Source organism: Eretmochelys imbricata, chromosome 10 (genome assembly GCF_965152235.1).
Source record: "Eretmochelys imbricata isolate rEreImb1 chromosome 10, rEreImb1.hap1, whole genome shotgun sequence".
NCBI classification, from domain to species: Eukaryota; Metazoa; Chordata; order Testudines; family Cheloniidae; genus Eretmochelys; species Eretmochelys imbricata.
The window spans coordinates 48,279,649-48,302,391 of NC_135581.1; the positions used below are offsets into that span (position 1 = coordinate 48,279,649).

The following is a 22,743-nucleotide window of genomic DNA, read 5'->3' on the forward strand; positions in this document are numbered from 1 at the left end:
AAACAGATGTGGCCCACGGGCCATAGTTTGCCCATCCGTGGAATAAAGGAAAAGAACTATATCATCCTGAAAAAACAGTTCCTCTCAACTACAAAGATGGGGATAGAATCTATCCAGTTTGTAGCTATGTTGGTATGTTGTTTGACTCTAAGCAATTGTCTGTGTGTAACCAAATTTACCCCAACACTGCCACCTTTTATGAAAATGCTTTTACTGTGAGCTCAGGTGAAGGTAACCCCATAACTTGTGCAGAGAATGTAAAAGTCAATGGGAAAAGCTGTTTAGGGCAAATTACAGCTTCTAACATCACTCTTGTTAAAACAGATTTTGTCAAAGAGGAAGATTATTTACCAAATCAGAGTGTGAATATTGTAATCCTCTTACTGTATGTATATCGATCTTTTAACCATACTCTCTCACTTTTGTTTTTTAATAAATTTTAATTTAGTTAATAAGAATTGGCTGTAGCAAGTTTACTGTAAGTGTGCCTTTAGCCAGAATCCATCTTGAATGGAATGGTGCTAAACTTGAAGTTATAGCCGGTGTAAGGAAGTTATTGCCTAAGGATCTTTTGATTGGGGATGAAATTAAAACTTCATTCAGTCAAGCTGATGACATAAACCAATTACAGGAAAGAAATAATCCTGAACCTGTGTCTACTAGGGGAAAGGATTTGCCTATGGAGGGTTTCTCCAAATGTTTGTATGAGGAAGATAGTTGTTTGTCTGTGCAAAGAAGCAGTGCCTATGTGGAAAAAAATTCTGATTGTCTGTCTGGTATCTCAGAAGTGAATCTGGCATTAGATAAGGCTCAGGAAGATGTTTCTCTAGAGCAAATTAAAGTTGGTGATCAGGTTAAAGCCCTAACTGAGGAAGAAAAGGGTAATTTTTTTATGGGTGAAGGAATGTTGGCTAGCAAAGCTTGGGAAAGTGAGACTGACCCAGGTAAAAGTGATGTGCTTAAAGTAGCTCAGTGTAATAAGACACTATTTGTGGAAAATAGCAGTTTATCTGTTAAGGGAGGGCAAGGCAAAGAAAGTTTAGATGAGCATAAGCAGCCTTCTGAGCTGATGGCTTTGCCTAATCAGCAGTTTGGGAAGGCAAAGTTAGTGGAACACGAGTATCCCTATACCTGGGGTCTCAAACTCAATTTACCTTAGGGCCAGTGCCAGTCCTCAAATGTCACTGAAGATGGTGTTCGGAAAAGAAAATGTTTATATTGTATTTTTTATTTCAAATTTCTTAGAAATAATAAAACTGTCATACAACGTTCTACAATTCTTTGCCTGCCAGAGGGTGTTTAGTGTTTGCCAGACATCTGGCAACGTTTCAGTTCTGTCAGTTTGTTGATGTTTGGCCTCAGAGACTGAGCAGTTGAAACCTTCAGGATTGCAGCAAGGTGTGCGTCAGAGAGTTGTGTTCGGTCGTTGTGTTTGACTTGTTTATATTCATTGTGGAAAAAAGTGATGCTGCCTCCATGGCTGACTCTGTCCGGCAACTAATGATGCTGCCTCCGTGGCTGACTCTGCCCAGCGACTAGTGATGGTATCTCTGTCCCTCTCCCCCAGCCAATGGGAGCTGCGGGGGGTGGTGCCTGCAGCAGACATTGGGCAGCGTGTCTGCACACATCTCTCCTCCATGGGCCGCAGAGGGGAGTTCTCGGGCCGCAGATGGCCCGTGGGCTGGGACTTTGAGACCCCTGCCCTATACCTTACCTGTTACCAGTGTGTAGAATTGTGACAGTGAAGGAAATGTTCCTGTGTCTGTTAGGGATAATGACTGGCCCATGAAGGGAGCTACTCCAATCTCCAAGCAATTGCCTGTGAACAGCCATGCGTGCACAAAGGAAAGGATATCCCAAGCTGTTTGTCTGTTAAAGGGGAATGTTTCTCCAGCTTTTTTCTGTCTGTAAAGCAGACAGAAGAAGCCTGTCAGCCTATGATGGTTGAAGATTTATCAATTAACCCAGAGCTGATTTTGGATACAACTAAAGCCCAGGACGGAAGTGGAACTGAATTTGTGTCTGCTAGGGATGATGATATTGTAGCTAGGTTGCATCCAGTTGATGTCATAAATAGCTCCCGGAGACCAAGTGATTCTGGTGCTTCTATTTTGCCTGTTGCTAGTGTATTGCTATGTAAAGATATGACAACCTTGGCTGATCAGGGTGACATCATAGCCAGGACACAAGGAAAGCTATGAAGGTGATTTGACTGTTACCCACTGACAGAGTGGAAACTTGTAACAAGCTAATCTTTTGACTATGAAGTCTAGCAGTTTACCTGAAAGGGGTTTTTGTGAAAATCCTCCTGATGGGCCAGAGGTGATTCTGGATGTATGTGAAACTCAGAAGAAGTTTGGTGATTTGTCTGTTGTGCCAAAGTCGGTTCTGGACATAAATAAAGCTCAGAAAGAATCTGTTTCAGTGCATGATATTTCAAAAGAAAAGGAATTTCTTAGTGAGGTCTTTAAAGTCTGTGAGAAGGAATTGTTTCCAATTATCCTTAATGGGCCATCGTTGATAGTAAAGAGTTTCTCTTCTGGGGAAAGTGTGCTGGTGACTAGTGGCCAAAGTCTTTCAAATGAAAATGAATCCACGGAGTTTGCTTTGGAAAAAATCCATTGTGGATAGCTCTGAGGAGATTTCAGATGGAATAAAAATTTTTAGGGAGTTTAAACAGCCCTATAAGCTTAACTAGCTTGTTGGGGAGACAATGGTGTTGGGACAGGACTGTCTCCATATTGATTCTTTGAGTAAACAGTCTGTATCTCTGGTTCAGAGGGAAGACTGGACAGTTGAATCTTCAGAGCAGGAGGACAGTTGTGCAGTTAATCTCTCAGGAATATAGGGATGGCAGGTAAACTTTCATCTCTAGATAATTTGGATATGACTTGTAGTCTCTTAGTGGACTGGACATCTGATTCCATGTGGACGCAGAGGTTGCTAAGGGAAGAACAAAAAAACCCTGAGTCTAACATGCTAGTGGGAATGGATGGTATCTCGTTAAGACAGAGTCCAGCATTGGAATTGGTAAAGGTTGAGGATTTGAAAATGAGTAAACAAGCTAGTGTCTGTGTTGATGCAAATTACCTGACTGACTGGGAGGAGAAAGACTTGCGCATAGCCATTAGCAAAGAGACCTACGTGGGACAAAGGGTTAACTCATTGGGTTTCCACAGCTAGGTACCATACTTAGGGCCAAATCAGGCTGAGGTTACCAGTGGAATGAAATTGGGTGGGTCTAATCACCAGTGGAGATTTAACGGCATCACAAAAGCATCACGTTGTCTGGCCCAGCTAGAACCATTGTCTGTGAAAGGCATGGAACTAGAATAGCAGGAGGTGCTGCAGGTCCAAGCAGAGGTGCATGATCAGAGCAGGATGGGGGATGGATGATTGGAAGAGCAGGAGATGTTGTAAGGCAGAACTGAGATATGATGATGAAGCAGATTGTTTTCAGAAGACTGGGATGTCAGGGAGTGTAGGCAGGGAGGATTGGGGTTCATTGGCACAACTGCATGTGCAGTGCAGGACTCGAGGAGCAAGGGGTGCTGCAGGTGAGGAATGAGAGCCCTCAGCTACTGGGCATGGAAAATCCAGGGCTGGGCTAGTAGGGCATGTGGAGAATCAGGATTGAGCTGTTTGTGCAAAGCCTGCACTGAGCCTGCCTGCATCGCGTCGTGCCAGGCTCTGTATTAATTCCTCACTTTCACCAGCACCAAACTCATCCAGTTTGAAACAGACAAACACACAAATAGCCCAAACCAATGAATCATTCTAATGAGAAGACTCCGGCTGGTCAGTGAATCATCCCAGAGAGGCAGCCTTAATGAAGAAAAAGCCCTACTGTCTGATCGGTTAAACACAAGCCTTGTCAGGTGGTGCTCTGTCATATGAGAGGCTGGAAGAAGCATTCAAAGGGAGGTGGCCCTTGTGGGGGCGGGGGAGAAGCTGAAGTTGACTTGTGAAATATGGGCATCTGTTGTGCTGCGATAACTAGTGGGAACAATTCGATTATCCTGGCTGTGTGCTGTCATGGATGTTTGGCCTGCCCATGGAAGTGGGGCTCCCTTACTCTGTCCTACATTGCAGAAGGAGGGCAATTGATGTCAGTGGGAATCCTGGATGTCATCAAAGTGTGTGTCTGGTTGCAGCACCGGTGGAAGGCCAGCTGCCTGAGCTTAGACCCATAGGGTAGTGCGGGCTTGAGCACCAGTTGCTAGCTGGAGCCTCCACTGGTGCTGCAATGTCCACACAGCGAGTTTGAGCTCACTAGCTCAGGCCGTGCTAGTGCAGCTGCCGTGTAGACATATCCAAAGAGAGCATATAGCCCTAGGTTTGTCTCTTCCCCATTCTGTGGGGCAGACAGCACAGAGATCCATCAGCGCCCCTTCCACATTAGAGAGGCGCCCAAACCAAAACCATGCATCAGAACATGGCTGTGTCTGGTCTACAGCTGGATCAGAGGTTGGCAAACTGGGCCCATCTCTTCTCCAGACCAACAGCTGCAGAGGGGGCAGTGATAGGTTGCGTCCATTGCCCCATAACGTCAAAACACATCAGCAGCTCCAGAGTTCAGGTTGGCTTTAGATTTGCACTTTCAGCTGGAACAAAGTTCTGGAAGCCTATCTGTTAGTGCTTGTAAATCTATTCATCGCATGCCATTCATGCGTGAAGGCGCTAAAATCTAGTTTGTCATTTGCAGTGTTGCGTAATTTTTAGTTTAGTGTGGTTTCTAAAAAATGTCTAACCTCATCTGAGGCGCAAGTGAAGAATGATTGGTCTTTTTGGGTTGTGTGTATGGGTTTATGTGCTGTCCTGTGTAGCCTGTGTGTATAAACAGAAACTCACATGCGAGAACTTGTGTTTGCTAGCTAAGTGAACTCAACCTGTGTTTATGGGATGGGACTTGTTAGGGTTGTCTCATGGCAGGAAGATGCTGCGATCTAAACATCAGATTCTGCAGTAGCAGATCAGTGAAATGATTAACACTAAACGTGTGCGGAAAGCTAGCAACAAACAGAGCAAAGGATGGGTAAGCTGGTGGGAACATGCCTCAATCACAGCCACATACAACCCATCAATGGTCAGAGTTAAGGTTACAATTTACAGGGCCTGTGATGGTTCATTGTGCTGCACCTTGCATAGACTTTAAGGTCAGAAGGGACCAGCATGATCATAGTCTGACATCCTGCACACTGCAGGCCACAGAACCTCACGCAGCCGCTCCTATAATAGACCCCTAACCTCTGGCTGAGTTACTGAAGTCCTCTAATCAGGTTTAAAGATTTCAAGTTATAGAGAACCCACCATTTACACTAGTCTAAACCTGCAAGTGACCCATGCCCAATGCTGCAAAGGAAGGTGGAAAACCCCCAGGGTCTCTGCCAGTCTGATCCGGGGAAAAATCCCTTCCTGACCTCAGATATGGTGATCAGTTATATCCTGAGCATGTGGGCAAGACCCACTAGCCAGACCCTGGGAAAGTGTACAGCAATACAAAGTGTTAAACACTCACCTTGCACTCACTTTGCACAAAGTACGGGGGGATGGACGGCCAGGGAATCAGGCCTTGCATTATGGAGCTATGATGCTAATGTTTGCAATGTGTTCTGTGAGGAGCCTGCATTATTGGTGAGTTTCCTGAGGACATGTGGATTGCTGATGTTTTACATTTTTGTTTCCTTGTTTCATCATGCTTGTGTTGGTGATGCTGTATGTTAGTTCGTAACCTTCACTGAATTATTGTGTAGGATTTTTCCCTAAATGAATATGAATAAGGGAGGCATCAGGCATCTTCCAAGAGTTGTATATTACTGCTGCAGCATCACCCACGGTTCCCCTCTCTCCTCCAAACTGTGGGGTGTCTGAAATGTCCAGGCAGGTGGGGAGAGACTTTGGGAGCTTTTTTCACTAACAGCATAGATGTTGGGTCATTATTTTTATCGTTTATCATTTGCATTGAAGTGGTTCTGTTGTGTAGTGCTGTACACACAGCCAACAAACGGGATCCCTGCTTCAAAGAGCTTGCCATCTAAGTATAAGATGTGAAACAACAGGTGGATACAAGAAACAGAGCCATCAAGCAGAAGGTGTTAGGGAAGTTAAAACAGGGCTCTCCCTCATACCTCAAACCCCTTTGTATTCCACTCTGGTCAGTCTTTTTAGCACAATAAATAAAGGAAATAAATGAATTTGAGGCAAGGACAAAAATGCTGCCTCTGGATGGGCTCTTACAAAGAGAGACACAGCTTTTGCTGCAACTTCTCCCATCCCTATCCCTCTCTTTCAGCCACCTCATTCAAGTCCCCCATGTATTTATTACAGCTCTGCAGCCTGCTGTAATGTAAACTCTGGAGAAGTCCAGGGTATGGACAGCAGATTTGTTTCTCTTGTGAGGCTAGGATGATGGCTGTGGGTTTGTTTTTCTTTCATAGTCAACATCTGGATTGATGCAGAGGAGAGCAAACTGCAGTGGACCAGTGCCTCCGAGAAGCAAAGCTTCCTGTTCAACTGAAAACTACTAATTTGGGGCCTACCAGCTCTGCCAGTGACCCTTTAAGGGCGGGACTGCATCTTTCTGCAATGAAACCTCCCGTTGAGTGGCTCCTTGGCAGATTTCAGGGAATTTACATTCTCCTCTTGTATAAGAAACTTCTAAACCTGCTAGATTTCCCTTCCCGAGTACTCTGTGATAAAGATGCCAAACACAGCAGCACACGAGCAGTGGTGTAACTGCAGTACGTACACAGGTGGTACTCGTTAAGGGTGGTACTCGTTTGCTCAGCACAAGGACAGCAAGCAGTTCTGCTGCTTCCCAACTAGAGGAGAAACAGTTAAGTACCTGGGGGCATATTAAAATGCCCCTGTAATCTCACTGCTCTCTGCTTTTACAATTCTTACTCTTGAAGAGGGTGTAGGGGTGGCCATGAGGTTGGCACAATGTGTGTTTTTAGTGTAATTTGTGTCCTTGTTTTATTGGAGACTCTCAAAGCACTTTACAAAGGTAAGGAAGTGTTATAAACCCTCTTTTACAGATGGGCAAACTGAGGCACAGAGTGATTAACTGGTTTGCCTAGGATCATACACATTCAGCGGCAGCGTGAGGGACAGAACCCAAGTCTGCTCACTCCCTGTCCCATTCAAACCACAAAGCCAGGATAGAATTATTAATTGTAATTAGTAACTGTGCCTAGAAGCCCCAGCCAAGACTGAGGTCCCATTGTGGTAGGCACTGTGCATACGCACTGAGAGACAATCCCTGCCCTGAGGAGTTTTCCATCGAAATAGGGTGCACAGGCAACGGGTGAGAGGGAAACAGGCTGAGAGTGGAGAAGTGACTTGCCCAGGGCCACAGCTGATCAGTGGCAGAGCCAGGGTTGGAACCCAGTGCTGAGCTCCCCATGGAGTGCCAGAGCCACTAGGCCAGTGGTTTTCAAACTTTTTTTCTGGTGACCCAGTTGAAGAAAATTGTTGATGCCTGTGACCCAACAGAGCTGGGGATGAGGGGTTTGTAGTGTGGGAGGGGCTCAGGGCTGAGGCAGAGAGTTGGGGTGCAGGGGTGAAGGCTGTGGGGTGGGGCCTGGAATAAGAGGTTCAGGGTGTGGGAGGGGGCTCTGGGCTGGGCGGGGGTTGCAGTGTGGGAGGGGGTCAGTGCTCTGGGCTGGGGGTGCAGGCTCTGGGGTGGGGCTGGGGATGAGGGGTTTGGGGGGCAGGAAGGGGCACGGGTTTGGGGAGGCTCAGGGATGAGGCAGGGGATTGGGACGTAGGGTTGGGGCATGGGCTTACCTCAGGCGGCTCCCAGTCAGTAGTGCAGTGGGAGTGCTAAGGCAGGCTTCCTGCCTATCCTGGAAGCATCGAGCAGCAGGTTTGGCTCCTAGGCAGAGGTACGCAAGTGGCTCCGCGTGGCTCTCACCTGCAGGCACCCCCCACCAGCTCCCATTGGCCGGTTCCCAGCCAATGGGAGGTGGAGCCAGTGCTCGGAGTGGGGGCAGTGTGCGAAGCCCCGTGGCTCCCCCACCTAGGAACCAGACCTTCTGCTGGCCGCTTCCAGGGTGCAGTGGAGTGTCAGAATAAGTAGGAACTAGCCTGCCTTAGCCGTGCAGCACCGCCGATGGGACTTTTAACGGCAAGATCGGCGGTGCTGACCAGAGCCGCTGCAACCAAGTGCCTTACATTCTGTGACCCAGTACTGGGTCGTGACCCACGGTTTGAAAACCACTGCACTAGACACCCTTCTTCTTTAGCTCGAGACAAACTATTTTGAGAGCTGCCTGGACACATCAGCAGCCTGCCCCTTTAGAGGAGTGCTATTGGGGTTTTTACAGACTACGTATTATTCTCTGATAACAACTTGGGCTGCAGGGCTCATAAAAGGTTTGTTTGTTTTTTTTACTAAATCTTTCTTTTACAACGGCAGCAATGGTTGGTAACATGATCAGCCTTTGGAGCCTGGCTAGACCGTGTCTCAGCAACTGCCTGTGGCTTTCTCCTCCTTAGTGGTCACTATGCAGAGCTAATGCCCTGGATCATATTGGGGGCTAGTCTGGCCCCCTTTGGCTCCATACACATCCTTCCACAACATTCTGCCAGCACCATGGCAACGTGGAAATAAACAGACCTTCCAGATTCCACACTTACGTCATCCCCTTGGCAACCAAAGGGCTAATCAGAGCAGGGGCTGCCATTTACGGTCCAAAAAAAGAAGTCGAAGGCAAGTTTGAGGATCTGGGTGTTTGGTTTTTTGTTTGGTTTTTTAAATTAAGCTTTTAATCCTTGGCCAAATTGAAGCGGCAGCAACGCGAGTCACGGGTCCAAACTGATGGTTAACGCAGAGCCCGTCTTTTCCCCACGTACGGTTTGCAAATGGCTGCTTTGACTTTGTCATGCCGCCCTTTCGGTTCATCAGTGCCCTCGTCCCTCTAGCAAGAAGCCAAGCCTGGGTGCCGTGGAGCTTTATTTATTGATTGATTGATTGATTGTTTTCTTGGTGTGTGTTTCCAGGGTAACAGCTGGCGACGGAGGCTATAAAGACTCCCCGAGGCCTCCCCCAAGGGAAATGTCCAAGTCTAAAGGTCCCAGCCGAGCTGGCAATTATGGCCCTAGCACCTGTAGAACCTCAGGCACAGCACCAGGGGGAGTCAAGCAGTACCCACCAATCAGTGCCAAAATCAAGGGTGAGTGAACTTCTCACCCGGGGAAACACATTGGAACTAAACCACGTTAGGGGAGAAATAGCCCTACTTGTCCCTGCTTTGCTCCAGCTAGAGTGAAAGAGTTGCCTCGATACCATGGGGACAGGCAGAGAGATAGACGGAAGAATACCTGGAATAAATGGGAATTACCCAGTACAGTATCCCAAGATGACAGATGGATAGATAGATGGTGCTGCTGATGCTAATAGTAGTTGATAATAGTTAGCACTTCTCATCCTAAGGCAGGCAAGTGAGCATTTTTATAGATGGATTTGCTCTAGATAGAAAGTCAGAAAGACAGAGCTGGGGGGTGGGAAAGGGACTAGTGGAGAAGCTCGTATGTATGGAGCCGGACTGGGTCCAGTAGGCCACAGCCAGAGTTCACAGGGAACCAGCATCTCTAGGTTGTGCCTGTCTTTGTGGGATGCCAATGGCTGCTCAGGCTGATGGAGAATTGGTTACATCTGGTTATCACTGTGGCTTGTGCAAAATCTGAAGTAATCGCATTCGAACCAGGGAGTAACTCCTATAGGTCATCTGCAGCCTGGGAGGGTAGGAAACAGAGGGGCTGGAGGCCTTCTTATTAGGTCAGTGAGTCTCAAATGATGGTCCATGGATCACTGCCAGAGCCCTGCAGAGACCTTCCAGTAGACCATAATTGACAGCCAAGCAACAGAGCTTGGAGTGTTGGGATTTGGGGGTCCATCGGGGAATCTTTCTCTTATGAAGAGATGCTTTCCAGGATGGAAAGGTGAGAAAGCTACAACCGTATGGGACAGTCACCTTTGCAGTCACATTCCCATCTGGGGCTGTAGGATACAGAGAGCAGAGATTATCTCATCTGTGCCCTGGAGTGACAAGGGGGAGGAGGTGATACCTTCCATTAGGGACGGTAACACCTACACCATGGAGTTCTGGAGAACAAGAGGCTAGGAACCTTCTGGTCAGGGTAACTCCTTCAGGGTAAACCTTCTGGTAACTCCCATAATTATATAACCATGCCAGGGAACGGGATACAAGGCCAGTGGAAGAATAAAGACCTTGTCATTAGAGGATGGTTACCCTCATTATTAAGCTCTGAAGAATGGGGTTTAGGGCAGGAGGGCTAGAGACCTTACGGGACATTGGTCACAAGATCGCTTCCTTGTCTTGGACTGAGATGATACATGGGTAGGAGGAGAAAGGAGCTTCACAAGGAGCATAGGGTGTGAATCTCTTCTGGTTGAACCTTTTATATAAGTTAAAGGGGGGGCTGGCCCGTTCCTCTCTTTATGTTAACATTGTACATTCACATTTCTGTTTGCATTCCAGGACCAGGGGCTGGAAAATATGGCCGGCAGCCTTGCACTGGCATCAGGAATCATGACTTCACCATGTTTGCAGAACCAGCCTACACAATGCGTATAAAACACACGGAGAAAAGTGAGTTACAGACATGGAGCCAGATCCTCAGCCCGTGTGAATTGGTGTCGATCTATTGACATCAGTGATTTACACCAACTGAACATCTGGCCCACAATGCCTTAGAATACAAAAATCCAAAATGAGTTTGAAACTCTGTAGTCGGAGGGAAAGACAACCTGACTAAGCCTCAAAGGCCCAAGGACTCAGCACCTGACGAGCATGTGGATAGTCTTAGTCCCAAGTGTCCATGGACTGAGCACCTAACTTACAGATGGTTACAGGATAAATTACATGTGCTACAGTCCCTATGGGAGAAATGCATTGCTTCTTGGATGTCTCCTACCCAAATGGTAGCAGAGTGCAGGAGTGTTCCTGTGGTGCTATCAGCCCATGGGCACAGAACCAGCCCATTTCTGGCACTTTGTCCTGGTTGGGGACGAAATCTTCAGCACAAAGACATGTGGTCATCATGCCCAGCCCCTCTAGAATCCGAGTTCTAAGGGCTCTAGGGGAAGCTAGAGGGACCAAAAATGTCAAACCAGTGCAAGATGGTGAGCTGAGGGTCAGATCTCTCAGCTTGGCTTGTGAGCTGATACTTCCTGAACTGAATTCTTCTCCATTCTCTTGTAGTCTTGGCTGACACAGTCAGTCCTGGTGCCTTCTTCATAGACCCTCACCTCTCCCGCTTTGGGTGGTGGAAGCCGTCGTCCTTCTGCATACAGAACCGAGAGAAGAGTCTAAGTGAGTAGCAGTAACATGGCTGGTCTGTTATTTCAGTGCATTCCATGATGGTTAGGGTATGATGGACAGATAGACGAGTGTAGTGTCACAGGTTACTTGGAACGCCTTAAAATTAAGTGAGGTACAGAACTCTGAGCTTTTCTGATCATGTCTGCACTGTGTGACTATCTGCCCAGCACTCCCTAAGCCCACAAAGTGCTGTCCCAGTAGGCTAAGTGGGAAAACTAGAAGGTTTCTCTGGGGGACTGTCTTCTCTGGTTGTTCCAGTTCTTGGGGCGGAATCTGGAGACTAGGTCCCCAGGACAGTGCGCCCGTAGGTACCTACAGTAACCCTGAGCGCTGGCATCACAGTTCCTGTCACGCATGCTGCCTACCTCTGTCCTGGTGCCAATGGCAGCAGCTCTCTCATCCATCTGACTGGCTCCCAGTCCCCTAGCCCCATGTGAGCTTAATCAGGGGCACACCCATGCATTGGGAAAGATCTCAGTTCAATGGGTTTTGGATCAGGTCCAGAACCACCTGCTGTTCCACCTAGCAGCTGTTAACCAGGTGGGGGACTGTTTCCTTTTTAAAGCAGGCTCCCCACTTGCTGCCATGGACTCTCTGGCCCTGAAAAGCTGCTTCTGTTGTGCTTCCCACCACACAAACCCTGGAAGGCAGCATGCATGGAATGTGCTGAGAACAATCACATACGCTCGCACCAGGAGGAGTTAGTTACTCTTTCATAATTTCTTGGCATACGACAGCCCAAGCCCTCTCGGTGCTTTCGAAAAAAATAACTAACACATTGGATCCAAGCAGGCCAAATTCAAACCCAGGGCAAGCCCATTACACTAGGGTGGAATCTGGCCCATTGATTCTCACTGGGCCAGCTCCTCTGCTGGTGTGTATTAGCCTAGCTCCATAATGGAGCTACATTGGTTTACACTAGCTGATGATCTGAGCCTGCATCTCCTCACCTAGCTGGAATTCTGATGACATTTATGAAGTCTCGACCTGCATGGGGATGAAGGAGCCAGAATGTAGTTAGACCTTCTAGGGACCTTGGTGTTGCAGTGGGTAAATGCACTAGTTTGTCTTCTCTGCAGATGTGGGTTTCAATATGACATTGACTGCAACTGACATGAGGTTGAAGGTCTCATCCTCGCCCTTAGTGGGCATTTGTTTTAGCATGATACCACCGGAGTTTGTCATCACTTCGGTATGCTCAGGAACATACTGCACACCTTCAGTGCTGTTCAGGAATGGCCCATGGCACTGGAATAGCAGCTCAGAGAGAGGTGCATTGGTAGAGCTGTGGGAGATACAAGACTGGAAGAGCAACCGAATTATTTTAGCACGGTGGTGCATTAGCGATGTTATTTGGGAGGACAGTCACTGAATAACCGGGCTATTGGAGGCCAGACTCCACATGCATTGCTACAGCTGCCGGTACTTCCCCTTGCTCTAACCAGGGCTATCAGTGTCTAACTTACGTGTCCCCAATCCACCTAATGTTTATTAAACAGACACTCTGCAGAGGGTCCCAGTTGCCTTGTGCCTGTTTAACAACACACCCACCATTTGGTAGATGAGCGGGAAAGACCTTTACCCTCTCCTCTTGGTGAATCAGGGGCTGATCTGCAGCCCTTTCAGGCCAGTGGAAAGATTCCCATTGACTTCAGTGGGCTTTGGATCAGACTCTAAGGTGGTTTGTTTTTTTAACATTATTTAGAGAGGGCAGACACGCCTTCTCCCATGTGACCTCCACATCCTCTTTGGGAATCATGGGGTGAGGCGAGAAATGTATTTAATGGGAGGAAAAAAGTTACATTGAGAAACTTCCTAGAGATGCATACGCTCCCTCCAGCCACTATCCAGGCTTACCAGACATACAGTGGATAACGAGCAACAGTAACTGGAAACCTCTAGCTTTCCTAAGCGCAGGAAAGACTACACGTAACAGGGCCACAAATAAAGTAAACTGGCAAAAATGCCAGTATTATTAATTATACAATCAACAATAATAATCGTGCTGAGGATCAGGACCAGGGAGGACCAGGACCAGGAGCATGGACCAGGACTCTTATTGTGTTAGGTGCTCTACATATACAGAACCAACAGGTGGTCCCTGCCTCAAGGAGCTGACAGTCTTAGCATATGTTACTTCAACTCGTGTTAGAGACACAGAGAGCGCGAGCGCGAGTGTGTACTTCTACTCCCACCCTCACAAACACATGTGGCTTGTTGACAGCAGCCACATCTGGAATTTTGTTGGCTCTATCCAGCTGCCTTCTCTGCCTCAGTTCAGGGAGCAGGTGATGGGAAACACTGTGGCTCTGTGTAGCCGTTAGAAGCAGCTGGGCAGATGTATAAATCCCTGTAGGGTTTGGTTTATGCAGACGAATGGGAAAGGATAACAGCAGGGGCCAATTTGGATTGTTCAGTAAATCCAGAACACCACATCGTCCTAAAGCTGGGGGACTTGGAGAGTCTGAGTATGTGACTGCCTGAATGAACAGACAGCAACGCCAGTGCAAACCATGTGGAAATAATGGCAAGGAATCCAAGAGGGTTATGTAGCTTTAGTTTCATAATCGAGAACTTTGGAGGTTAGCTATGGAATTAAAGATAAGCAACCATGAATGACAATGCCATTAAGGAGTTTAATGGTGATATCCTACACCACCACAGTGAAGCCCTCTGTTATAATAACTGTGGGGAGAGGGACGTGAGGTCCCCGTGCATGAGAATTGGCTGTCCTGCATCGCAAAGCAACTGCTGACAAGTCTGTCTCTGATGTCTTCAAATAGTTGTGCCCATGTGAAGGAGGAAGGCTGGTCTGCAGGGTAAGGCACAAGACTAGGTGCTGGGAGACTGGGGTTGAATTCCTGACTCTATCACAGACTTCCTGTGTGAGTCTGGCCAAGGCGCTCAATACCTCGGTTGCTCAATTTCCTGGCCTGTTAAATAGGCATCAGACTGTTATGGCAGGTGGCCCTGTTATATATATAGTCTTCCAAGTTCTTTATTGTTTAGCATGTGAACGAACATTTGGTCTTGTGAAGACATGCTATGTGGTGTTAGTTTGGGGTGAGGCAAGGTTCTGTGTGGCGGCAGCTTCTGGGGAGGGAGCCCTGTGAGCCACAGGAGAATTTGCTCTCTGAGTCAGTTCCTGTGGCGGTTACCCCCTGGGAACTGGGCACTGGCGTGGGGCTGATTTTCCTGGAAGAAGAGATTGCATGCAGTTTGTGACCACCTCTGTTCCAGGACTGACAGAGCCCCCCCACCCCCCAATCCATGTGGGCCAAAGACCAAATCTGAGGGAAGATACCCCAAGAGTTTCAGCTAAAAGGCCTCCAATTCAGGGACCCAGAGGGCACAGGGAAAAAATAGAACATCACAACTCATGATTGTGTAATTGAGGGATGCTTGTGAGTATGAGTCCAAGCCAAGGCTCCTGTCAGAATACAGCCTGCTGTTCCAGATGATATCATTTCCAGCTCCCCACAGAAACCACACAGCCCACAAGGGCACAGCTACTTCCCTGGGCGTAACCCTGCAAAGAGGAAGCCAGATTACCTCACGTCTTGATCAACCTCGCATCCAGGGAAACAGCAGGCTCCTGCTCTGCACAGAAAGCTTCGTCTACTCCTGTGCTGACAGTGCATGATGACATCTCCAGACACGAATATGCCTTTGGCCTGCAGGCAGATATGCGCTAAGTGGCATTCCAGATACCCATCTGTCACGTATGGGTTGGGATGTGGCAGCTGGTGTGCATTGATACAGAAATATAGGAGAGGGTATTGCTCAGGTTCAACTTCTTCCTTGGCTCCATCCACCTGAATTCTCAGCTCCATCATTGTACTCTGCTGGCCCTCCTCCTTTTCCCTTCTGGATAGCCCTCCTCTCCTATCCCCTTATTTCCTTGCTGGACTTGTCCCCTGAACAGACACCTTCTGGTCCTTAAACTCTGAAACTTGTCTCCACGTCATCCCAGCTGTACCACACCAATTTGTGCCTTTAGACTATAAACTATTTGGCGCAGGGACTGTAATTTGTTTGCCACATTTCCCTAAGGTCCTTCCAGGCCTGCAGTGCTGTATACACGGCTAATAACAACATGCAAACCAAGCAGTGCAGGAGCTGAGGACCTTCTGGACCTAGTAAGGATCTGGTAGCTTGCTCAGGGGGCTTCTGCTAGGCTCTGGCCACTCCTATTGCTCTTAGCCCCCTGCTGGGCAAGTAGTCCTCCTTCCAGTTCAGTCTGGCATCGGATGGGACATCCTCTGCCCCTTCCCAGCTGTCCAGGAGGAGAGGTTGCCAGCGCTGAAGGTTCTGCCATGCTGCCATGGGAGTGTGTGAAACTCCAAAGGGAGGTGAAGGATGTGCCACCATTGCGCTTTCTGATGTTCTCCCACCTCTGTCATGTTATCCATTACACGACCCGCTGTGTCTGTCCCAGCAAACCCTTTTGGGGGTTAATGGTCTGAATTACCAAGCGCACTGACTCATCTGGCCTGTGGCACATACTTAGTGAGCCTCTTAAAGGTCAGTGCTGAAGGGCTGGGATGCCTGTTTAAGGCAGGGTGTACAAATGTATCTCAGCCGTTCACTCGGCACCTATGACAGTCACGCCAGCACAGCATCCAGCCCTCAGTGCCTAATGTGGGCCTTGCTTAGAATGCCCTCCCTTTAGCACTGCTTGATCTGGGGAGGTCAGTAGCAATCAGGGCAGACGAGCTGCAAGCCGGAGGGGTCACCAAGAGAATGGAACTGTTCCTCAGGAGAAAACACGGCTCTTGCTGGAAGAGGCAATGAGGGGTGAAGACCCTGCTGCTGAAGTGAGCTGGGCATTCAGGGAGAAAGAGATGAAATCGGTCCCCTGGGGAAGTGAACAGAGGTGGTGGGCTCTGCGTAGAAGGGCTTTGAAGAGCGAAGATAAAGGCAGGAGGTCCCTGAGGAGAATAGACAGAGAGGCCAGCACTAGAGCCCCAGGGGAGATGCTGATACCCGTAATGAGAGCAGTTAGTGGCATGTCCCAGCTGGACCCAAGCAGCAATAGTTGCTCTGGTCCTTATTAACCAACTGGCAGCCGGGGAGAAAGATGAGCAGAAAAGCCGCCGTGCCAAGCATTGCTATTGCCTGTATTTCTGTGCAGCTGCTAGGGCCTAGAGGCCTGAGCTACGTGGGCTGCTGCTTTAGCTTCTTCACTTGAAGAGTTCATCGTCCCAGTGAGGGGGCGAGGAAATAAAAAGCAGCTGATGGCTTGTGCAGGTCGGGTCCCAGGAGCCCTTATGTTCCCAGTGCATCATTGTGTGGAAGAAGGGTACAGACAACGCTCTTCAAGAGCTCAGCAGCCTGGAGCCAGTTGACTCACTCACCACAGATGTCTCGGAGGGGCAGCCCATTCAAAGGGAGAGAGAAACAGAGGCAGCGAGCACAGTCTGGTCATGGCCTATGGGAAGTGCTGTGTTTGGGAGCTCCCAGATAATGGTAATGAGGGAATGTTGCAACCCTGATGATTTCACCCTGCCAGATACTCCCCAGTCTGCTGTACTGGACCCCACCCTGGGGGCTCACAGGCTCTTGCTTGTTGGGGATGGGCAGAGTTTAGGCACTGTTTGTGGGCCTCCAGGTGCAGACCCCACGTTTGACCCCATGGTCCAATTGCATGTGCTGGCCAGTTGTCTCCCGCTTCAGGGATGGCGTGACAGTGTAAGCAGGTACCACTCAGACACTGCAAAGGAGTTTCTGAACACACAGACACACATACACACACTTTACTCATAGAAAAAGCACAAGAGGTATACAGATCTGTACAAAACTAACAAATACCTGCATGTAAATCCCTCCTTCCAGTGTCCTCACCACTCTGATTGCCCTGTGGGTTTTGGGCCACCCTTTTAGGGATCCCAAGTCCTTCCTGCATCCCTCTCCTCCTGCTGAGCCTTCAGCTTCGGGTCTTCCTCTCCTTCTCTGAAGATGACTGGTGAGAGAGCTTCCTTTCATAAAGCTGCAGTCTCCTGTGTCAGGTGACCATCCTCAGTCACTTCAAGTCCCTTGTCAGGTGATCCATTGCTTGGTTTCCATCTCACCTGGAAGGATGGGTTTCTCTGGGCAGTAGCTAGTTCATTGTCCAAGGTGCTTGCCTTTCAGCAGGAGGCCCTCCAGGTTAATGACCCTTGATTGCTCTGCATTGTCAACACTTCTTGGAATCCTAGTCCAAGATGGAGGCAAAGAGACAACAGGGAAGGCGCAGGACAGTATCACAACCAAAATGGTGCTTACAAAACAAAATGAAGACATACGCTACAGATATAGATTAAATCGTTGTGATGCAGACAGGCCTGTGAAAGGAGAGGAGATGATGGAGAGTCATGGGGACAGGGCTGGGGCTATTTGTGTGGTCAAAGGAGGGCATATTGTTTCGGGCTTTCTTAGGTGAGAGGTAGGAAGGTAAAACTGAGGTGCTCTAATAAGGATTTGCCTTGGGAATCTGCCCATGTGGCCATTAGAGAGGCCCAGGGAGAAAGCGGAGATGAATGAGGGTGATAAGCATTCAGGTTCCTGACTGCCACTTTGGCTCTGCAGGCAGGTGCTTGGAGAGTCACTCACTGCGCTGGTCCCAGCTGTCCCTTGTCAAGCACCATGGGCAGAGGCAGGAGGCTTCCCTAAGGCTCAGGCTGCAATGGAACCAGATGAGCCTTGTACTGACCAAACCCTGCCCCCATTGCAGTCAATGGCAAGGCTCCCACTGGCGTCAGTGAGACCAGGGCCTGGCCTGTTTCCTCTGACCCTGCTGCCATGTGAGCGGAGGTGCTGAGGGCCTGCTGGCCCCTCCCTGGATCTGCTTGTGTTTGGGGTCGTTTGGCAGGACCCTGTTTAGCTGGTCACCTGGCCCAAGCCTCTCCGTGGCCTGTGCATTACTATGAAGATGGAATGAGGGCCGCGCTTCTGCTGCATAAATAAACAGGGATTTGCCAGCAAACCCGCATGTCCCCGGCCGTCGCCTTATTCCCACGGCCCAGCGGGTGTCTCCCCCTCAGCCTCATGCCCGTCTGGGCTGATGTGTCACCGCCCTGACCCCCTAGAGTCTGCTCCATGGCGACATTTACCCTGGAGAGCGGCAGGAGAGGGGGGTCTCTTACCGGGTTCACTGGTGATAGACAGTACCATGCCACCTGCTGTCTCTGGCCTCTGCAATGCCCCTGCCTGCTCTGGCTCTGAGCTGCCAGCCAGTCTTCTGAGCCTTGTTTCACTGTAACGCTGCAGGGGCCTGGGACGCTGGAACGGCTGTGAGAAAACCACAGCGCAGAGACTCGTCCAGGCCCCCACAGGGAGTGGAGATCAGGGCTGCTGTGTGTCCCCCTGAGCCCCTGCAGTCACTGCTCAGAGAGTAGGGCTGGGAATGTGCCATTTACCAATCCATCTCCTGAATGCCATGGCATCAGGACGTGACGCTGGGCACCTGGCTACCCCCTCCAAGAATGGCCCTCGGCCCTGAGGGAGGGGGTATGTACTGAAGGCACAAAGGCCAGTCCATGCCTGAACACCCCTTGTCTGTGCAGAAGTGTGTGTGTGTGTGAAACACTGTGCAGCTGTTTGCCCCCCAGAGCAGCAGGATGCTGAGCAATGTCGGAGGGGTCGGCATTGCCTGCTGGCGGTGCTCTCTGGCTGTGGGAAATCCAACACACTGAGATGGTTTCTTCAGAAAAGCATCAATAACATTTACAATGGGACAGCCCTGGCTGATTGGTTAATGCCTCAGTGACTCCTCCGAGGGTCGGAGCAGCCCCTGCACCCAGGAAGGCTGCAGTTACCTTGAGTCCTAAGGCAGTGCCTGGACCCTCTTGGTCTGATGTCCCAGATCCATGTCTTTGGAACAGCTCCTCTTTGTGAGCTGGAAATGGGGTTGTCCCAGGAGATGTCTCCTCCTCTTCTTGGCACAGGCCACTTTCCCTTCCACTAGAGCCAGAACAGTGGGCTGCTCCCAGGGATCAGCACACCTTTGGGTGGGCCCCCGTACTATATAGTGAGGGGACTTGCTTGGTCGTGACTCTCCATTGACTAAGGGATATGCTAGTATCTTCTTGGTTAGCCAGCATATGAGGAGATATTTGACTTGTATCACGGATGGAGCTCTCATTGACTTCAATGGGAGCTGGGCAGAATCCTTTATGGGCCCCAGGGAACACAAAGGGTGGGATTAGATTTCTTAGTGCATCTAAACCCTGGTGCATGGGGTTGGGGTGGTACAGGAGTGCATTGTCTTCTGGGCTTCTAAAATTGCTTTTGGACATGTGAGTCTCATTGAAAATGTGTTCTAAAGGGAATCACATGTAAACAGTGATGGCAGCATGAGATTTTCTTGGAGTCCCCAGGTGTTTATAATATCAGGTGGCAGGAGACAGCTAATGCACAATTTGCCTCATATAAGGGGATTTAGAAGGCATGAATCCAAAGAGAAGGCAGAGTGCTGGTGCAGCAATGGAGAGAGGGGATGGGGCTACTAGGGGAAAGGCAGGACAAAAGAGAGACCAGACTGTGCCAGAAGCTGTTGCAGGTAGCACAACATCTGACAAAGTCCTGTGACAACTAACTGTGATTTAATGGTTGAAAATGTCATTCAAACTTTTGAAATATGTGAGTTTTGCCCACTGCCAGGCATAGTGAAGGCAAGTGATCTTAAAAACTTTGGGCTAGATCCTCGGTGTAAATGGGTATCATGCCATTGAATGAAATGGAGCTGCACCGATTTACACCAGCTGAGGATCTGGACTGATTCTCAGGGCTGATGCACAATGCCCTCCCCTGTTAGCATCCCACCTCACAGCTCTACGAATGCACCCTCCTTTCTGACCGCTGGTCCCCTGCATACAGCTCTGCCAATCCATCTCAATTCTGTCCACACCATTTCGCCAGGCCAGAGACACCCTGGTAAGACAGAAACTCTTTTGAAATGCAAGCCACGTTTGAAGTGAGGTCTGCCGTGGCCAAAGGCCTGTTGCATGACCCCACAGCGGGCACCAGCCTACACCTCAGGGTGCAGCCAGCTTCGGAAGTAGGCAGAATCCAACCCTACCAGAGTAACATTGATACCAAACTGCCTCTTGGCTCCCAGGTTTGATGAGCACACCTGCCCCAACTGAATACTACACAGAGAAGGTGCATCCGCAGGGGGAACCCTACGCACCGGCTTATTCCTTGGCTGACCGCACTCGTTACCGTGAAAATGATCCCAACCCAGCTCCCAATGCCTATACCCTCCCAGGGATGCTGGGACCTAGACTTCCCATCAAGCCATCTGCCCCCTGCTACAGCATGGCCTCCAAAATGGACATGTGGAGCAACGCCAAGGAGCTGGCGAGAGTCCCTGGCCCAGCATCCTTTGTTGTGCCTGAACCGAATGTCTACTTGCACCGGCAACCTGCCTACAGCATGTGGAGAAAGTACAACTTCGTAAGGGACTCTACTCCAGGGCCGGCGGACTACAAGACCAGCCGTGTCACCATCACCAAGCTGAGGGCCCCGGATTTCAGCCTGGGGATCCGTCACTCCGAGTACCTCACCCCCCTGATTATTGATGTTATGGAGTGAGCCAGGCCACTACTCTGGGCTGTGGTCTTTTCTTTCCCTGAGGCCCCAAGCTGGGCCGTGACCATGTGACACCAGCATATCACTGCATGTTAGTCCTAGTAGGTACAGCACACTTGAGGCCTGATTCAAAGCCCTGAAAAGTCAATGGAAAGACTGCTGTTTATTTCAGTGGGCTATGGATCTGGCTCTTGGCTTGAGACTTTCTGACTTCTGTCAGTGACGTTCACAGCGTGATATGACTGCACTTGCCCAATGCTACCCCCTGCTACCCCCACGCTACCCCCACGGCTGGTCTTGTAGTCCCCCTCACGTCACTGAATGGTTCGCTCCTTTGTTTTATTTTTAAAATAAATCAATAAAGCCTGTTTATTTTTAGCCTGGTTTTAGGGTGTATCGGGTGAGGAGTTTAGCTGTGATGTTCCAGTATTATCGGGGTTTCCAGCCCCTCCCAGGCACGGCATTGGTCAAATAAGGACACCCGTTGTTAAAGCCAGATAAATATTGATTGATGTATTTTTAAAGGAGCTGGTTCCCGACAAGCTCTGAGCAGAGAGCTGCTGTGTGACCAAAGGATCCCCTGTGGGCAGGGCACGCACATGCTCTCTGGGTGGTTAGGTGGCACACAGGAGACTGTGTTTTGCACATCATGGGCTCTGTTCTCCCCTGTGTTCCAGCTTTGCTCAGAGGGGCCCTGTCAGGGAGACAGTTACAGCTCCCTGATTCAGCAGCTATGGGGGCCACTTTGACTTATGCCCCTGAGGGACCATATGCCAGTGGAGAACTGGCATATCAGAGCCACTGTCAGCCTGCTCCCAACCTGTCTCCCTCCCTGGCATGTCCCATGCTGGGGTGGAGGGGCAGCTATTGCAGGAGCTGCTCTGCCAGCTCCCCTGGCTTTATGCCTGCCGGGCATTTCCCCAGCACAAGGAGAATCCTCTGCTGGCCATTTCTGGCTAGAGACCATCCTCTTGGCACCTCCAAGCAGTGATGCTGCACAGCACAGAATGCGCCCTGAGTCAGTCATGTCCTGGACCCTACTGCAGGAGCCTCTGGCTGGTTTTCTGATGTCGCTGACACCTGCGGAGAGGCCAGGGACTGAGTGGGCAGGTCACAGGTCCCCTCTGAAGGGGAGTCCCTCCCTGTCAGGTGGAGGCCATCTGGTGGGGAAGGGAGGGGGCACTCTGAGGGAAGCTTGTTCTGCCAGCTCCCAGGCCTGTGGTGTTTATTTTGGGCATAAAGAGGGGCCTCAAATCTGCAGCACTGGGCCAGGCCACCATGGATTCACTAGCCACAAAGAAACCCCTCTTCTGGATCTTTGTTTGCACACAGTCCTTTGAGGCCCTTGCTCAATGATCTATTTTGAGGGGGGGTGAGGAGCGGTAATTAACAAGCCGGGCAGCCAAGTATATTATTAGGAAAAGGCTACGGCAGGTGACACGTCAGAACCAAACAGCACATCCTGCTCATTGCTTGGCCAAGGTAGGCGCCAGACGGGTGCAGGACATCTTGTTGTGCCTGCAATTCACAGGTAGCGCAGGCTAGGTGGAGCGGGGATTGGTTTTGTAATGGGGACTGGTGGATGGTGCTAAGTTAACATAGGGCATCAATGGATACATTCATGGGGAGGGTGCATCTGAGAGCCTCCTTGAGAGGGACACCAACCCTGCCTCCTGGGTGAGTCAGCTGACACCACTTACCTGGTACAAAGGCCAGCCTATCTGATCTAGTGCCAACATTCTCGTTCCCTACCATGGGCCTGAGCAAGAGCCCATTGAAGTCACTGAAAGACTCCCACTGAGTGCAGTGGGATTTGGGTCAGAGA

The 22,743-nt window shown here is 49.7% G+C and overlaps 1 protein-coding gene across 1 annotated transcript; it reads left to right on the top strand.

The window, feature by feature from the left end:
- Window positions 1-9,058: 9,058 nt before the first annotated feature.
- CIMAP1C (ciliary microtubule associated protein 1C) lies at window positions 9,059-20,921 on the top strand. The gene is made up of 4 exons (XM_077827924.1): window positions 9,059-9,176; window positions 10,506-10,616; window positions 11,229-11,339; window positions 20,446-20,921. Exons 1-4 carry the CDS (start codon window positions 9,059-9,061, stop codon window positions 20,919-20,921), a joined length of 816 nt encoding a protein of 271 aa, XP_077684050.1.
- Window positions 20,922-22,743: the final 1,822 nt, after the last annotated feature.

What these genes read in the sequence shown, in the direction of transcription:
- CIMAP1C (XM_077827924.1), top strand. Translation starts at nt 9,059, where the DNA reads ATGTCCAAGTCTAAAGGTCCCAGCCGAGCTGGCAATTATGGCCCTAGC. An exon ending in AATCAGTGCCAAAATCAAGG is followed by an intron (nt 9,177 to 10,505) that starts GTGAGTGAACTT and finishes TTTGCATTCCAG; the next exon opens with GACCAGGGGCTGGAAAATAT. An exon ending in GAACCGAGAGAAGAGTCTAA is followed by an intron (nt 11,340 to 20,445) that starts GTGAGTAGCAGT and finishes CTTGGCTCCCAG; the next exon opens with GTTTGATGAGCACACCTGCC.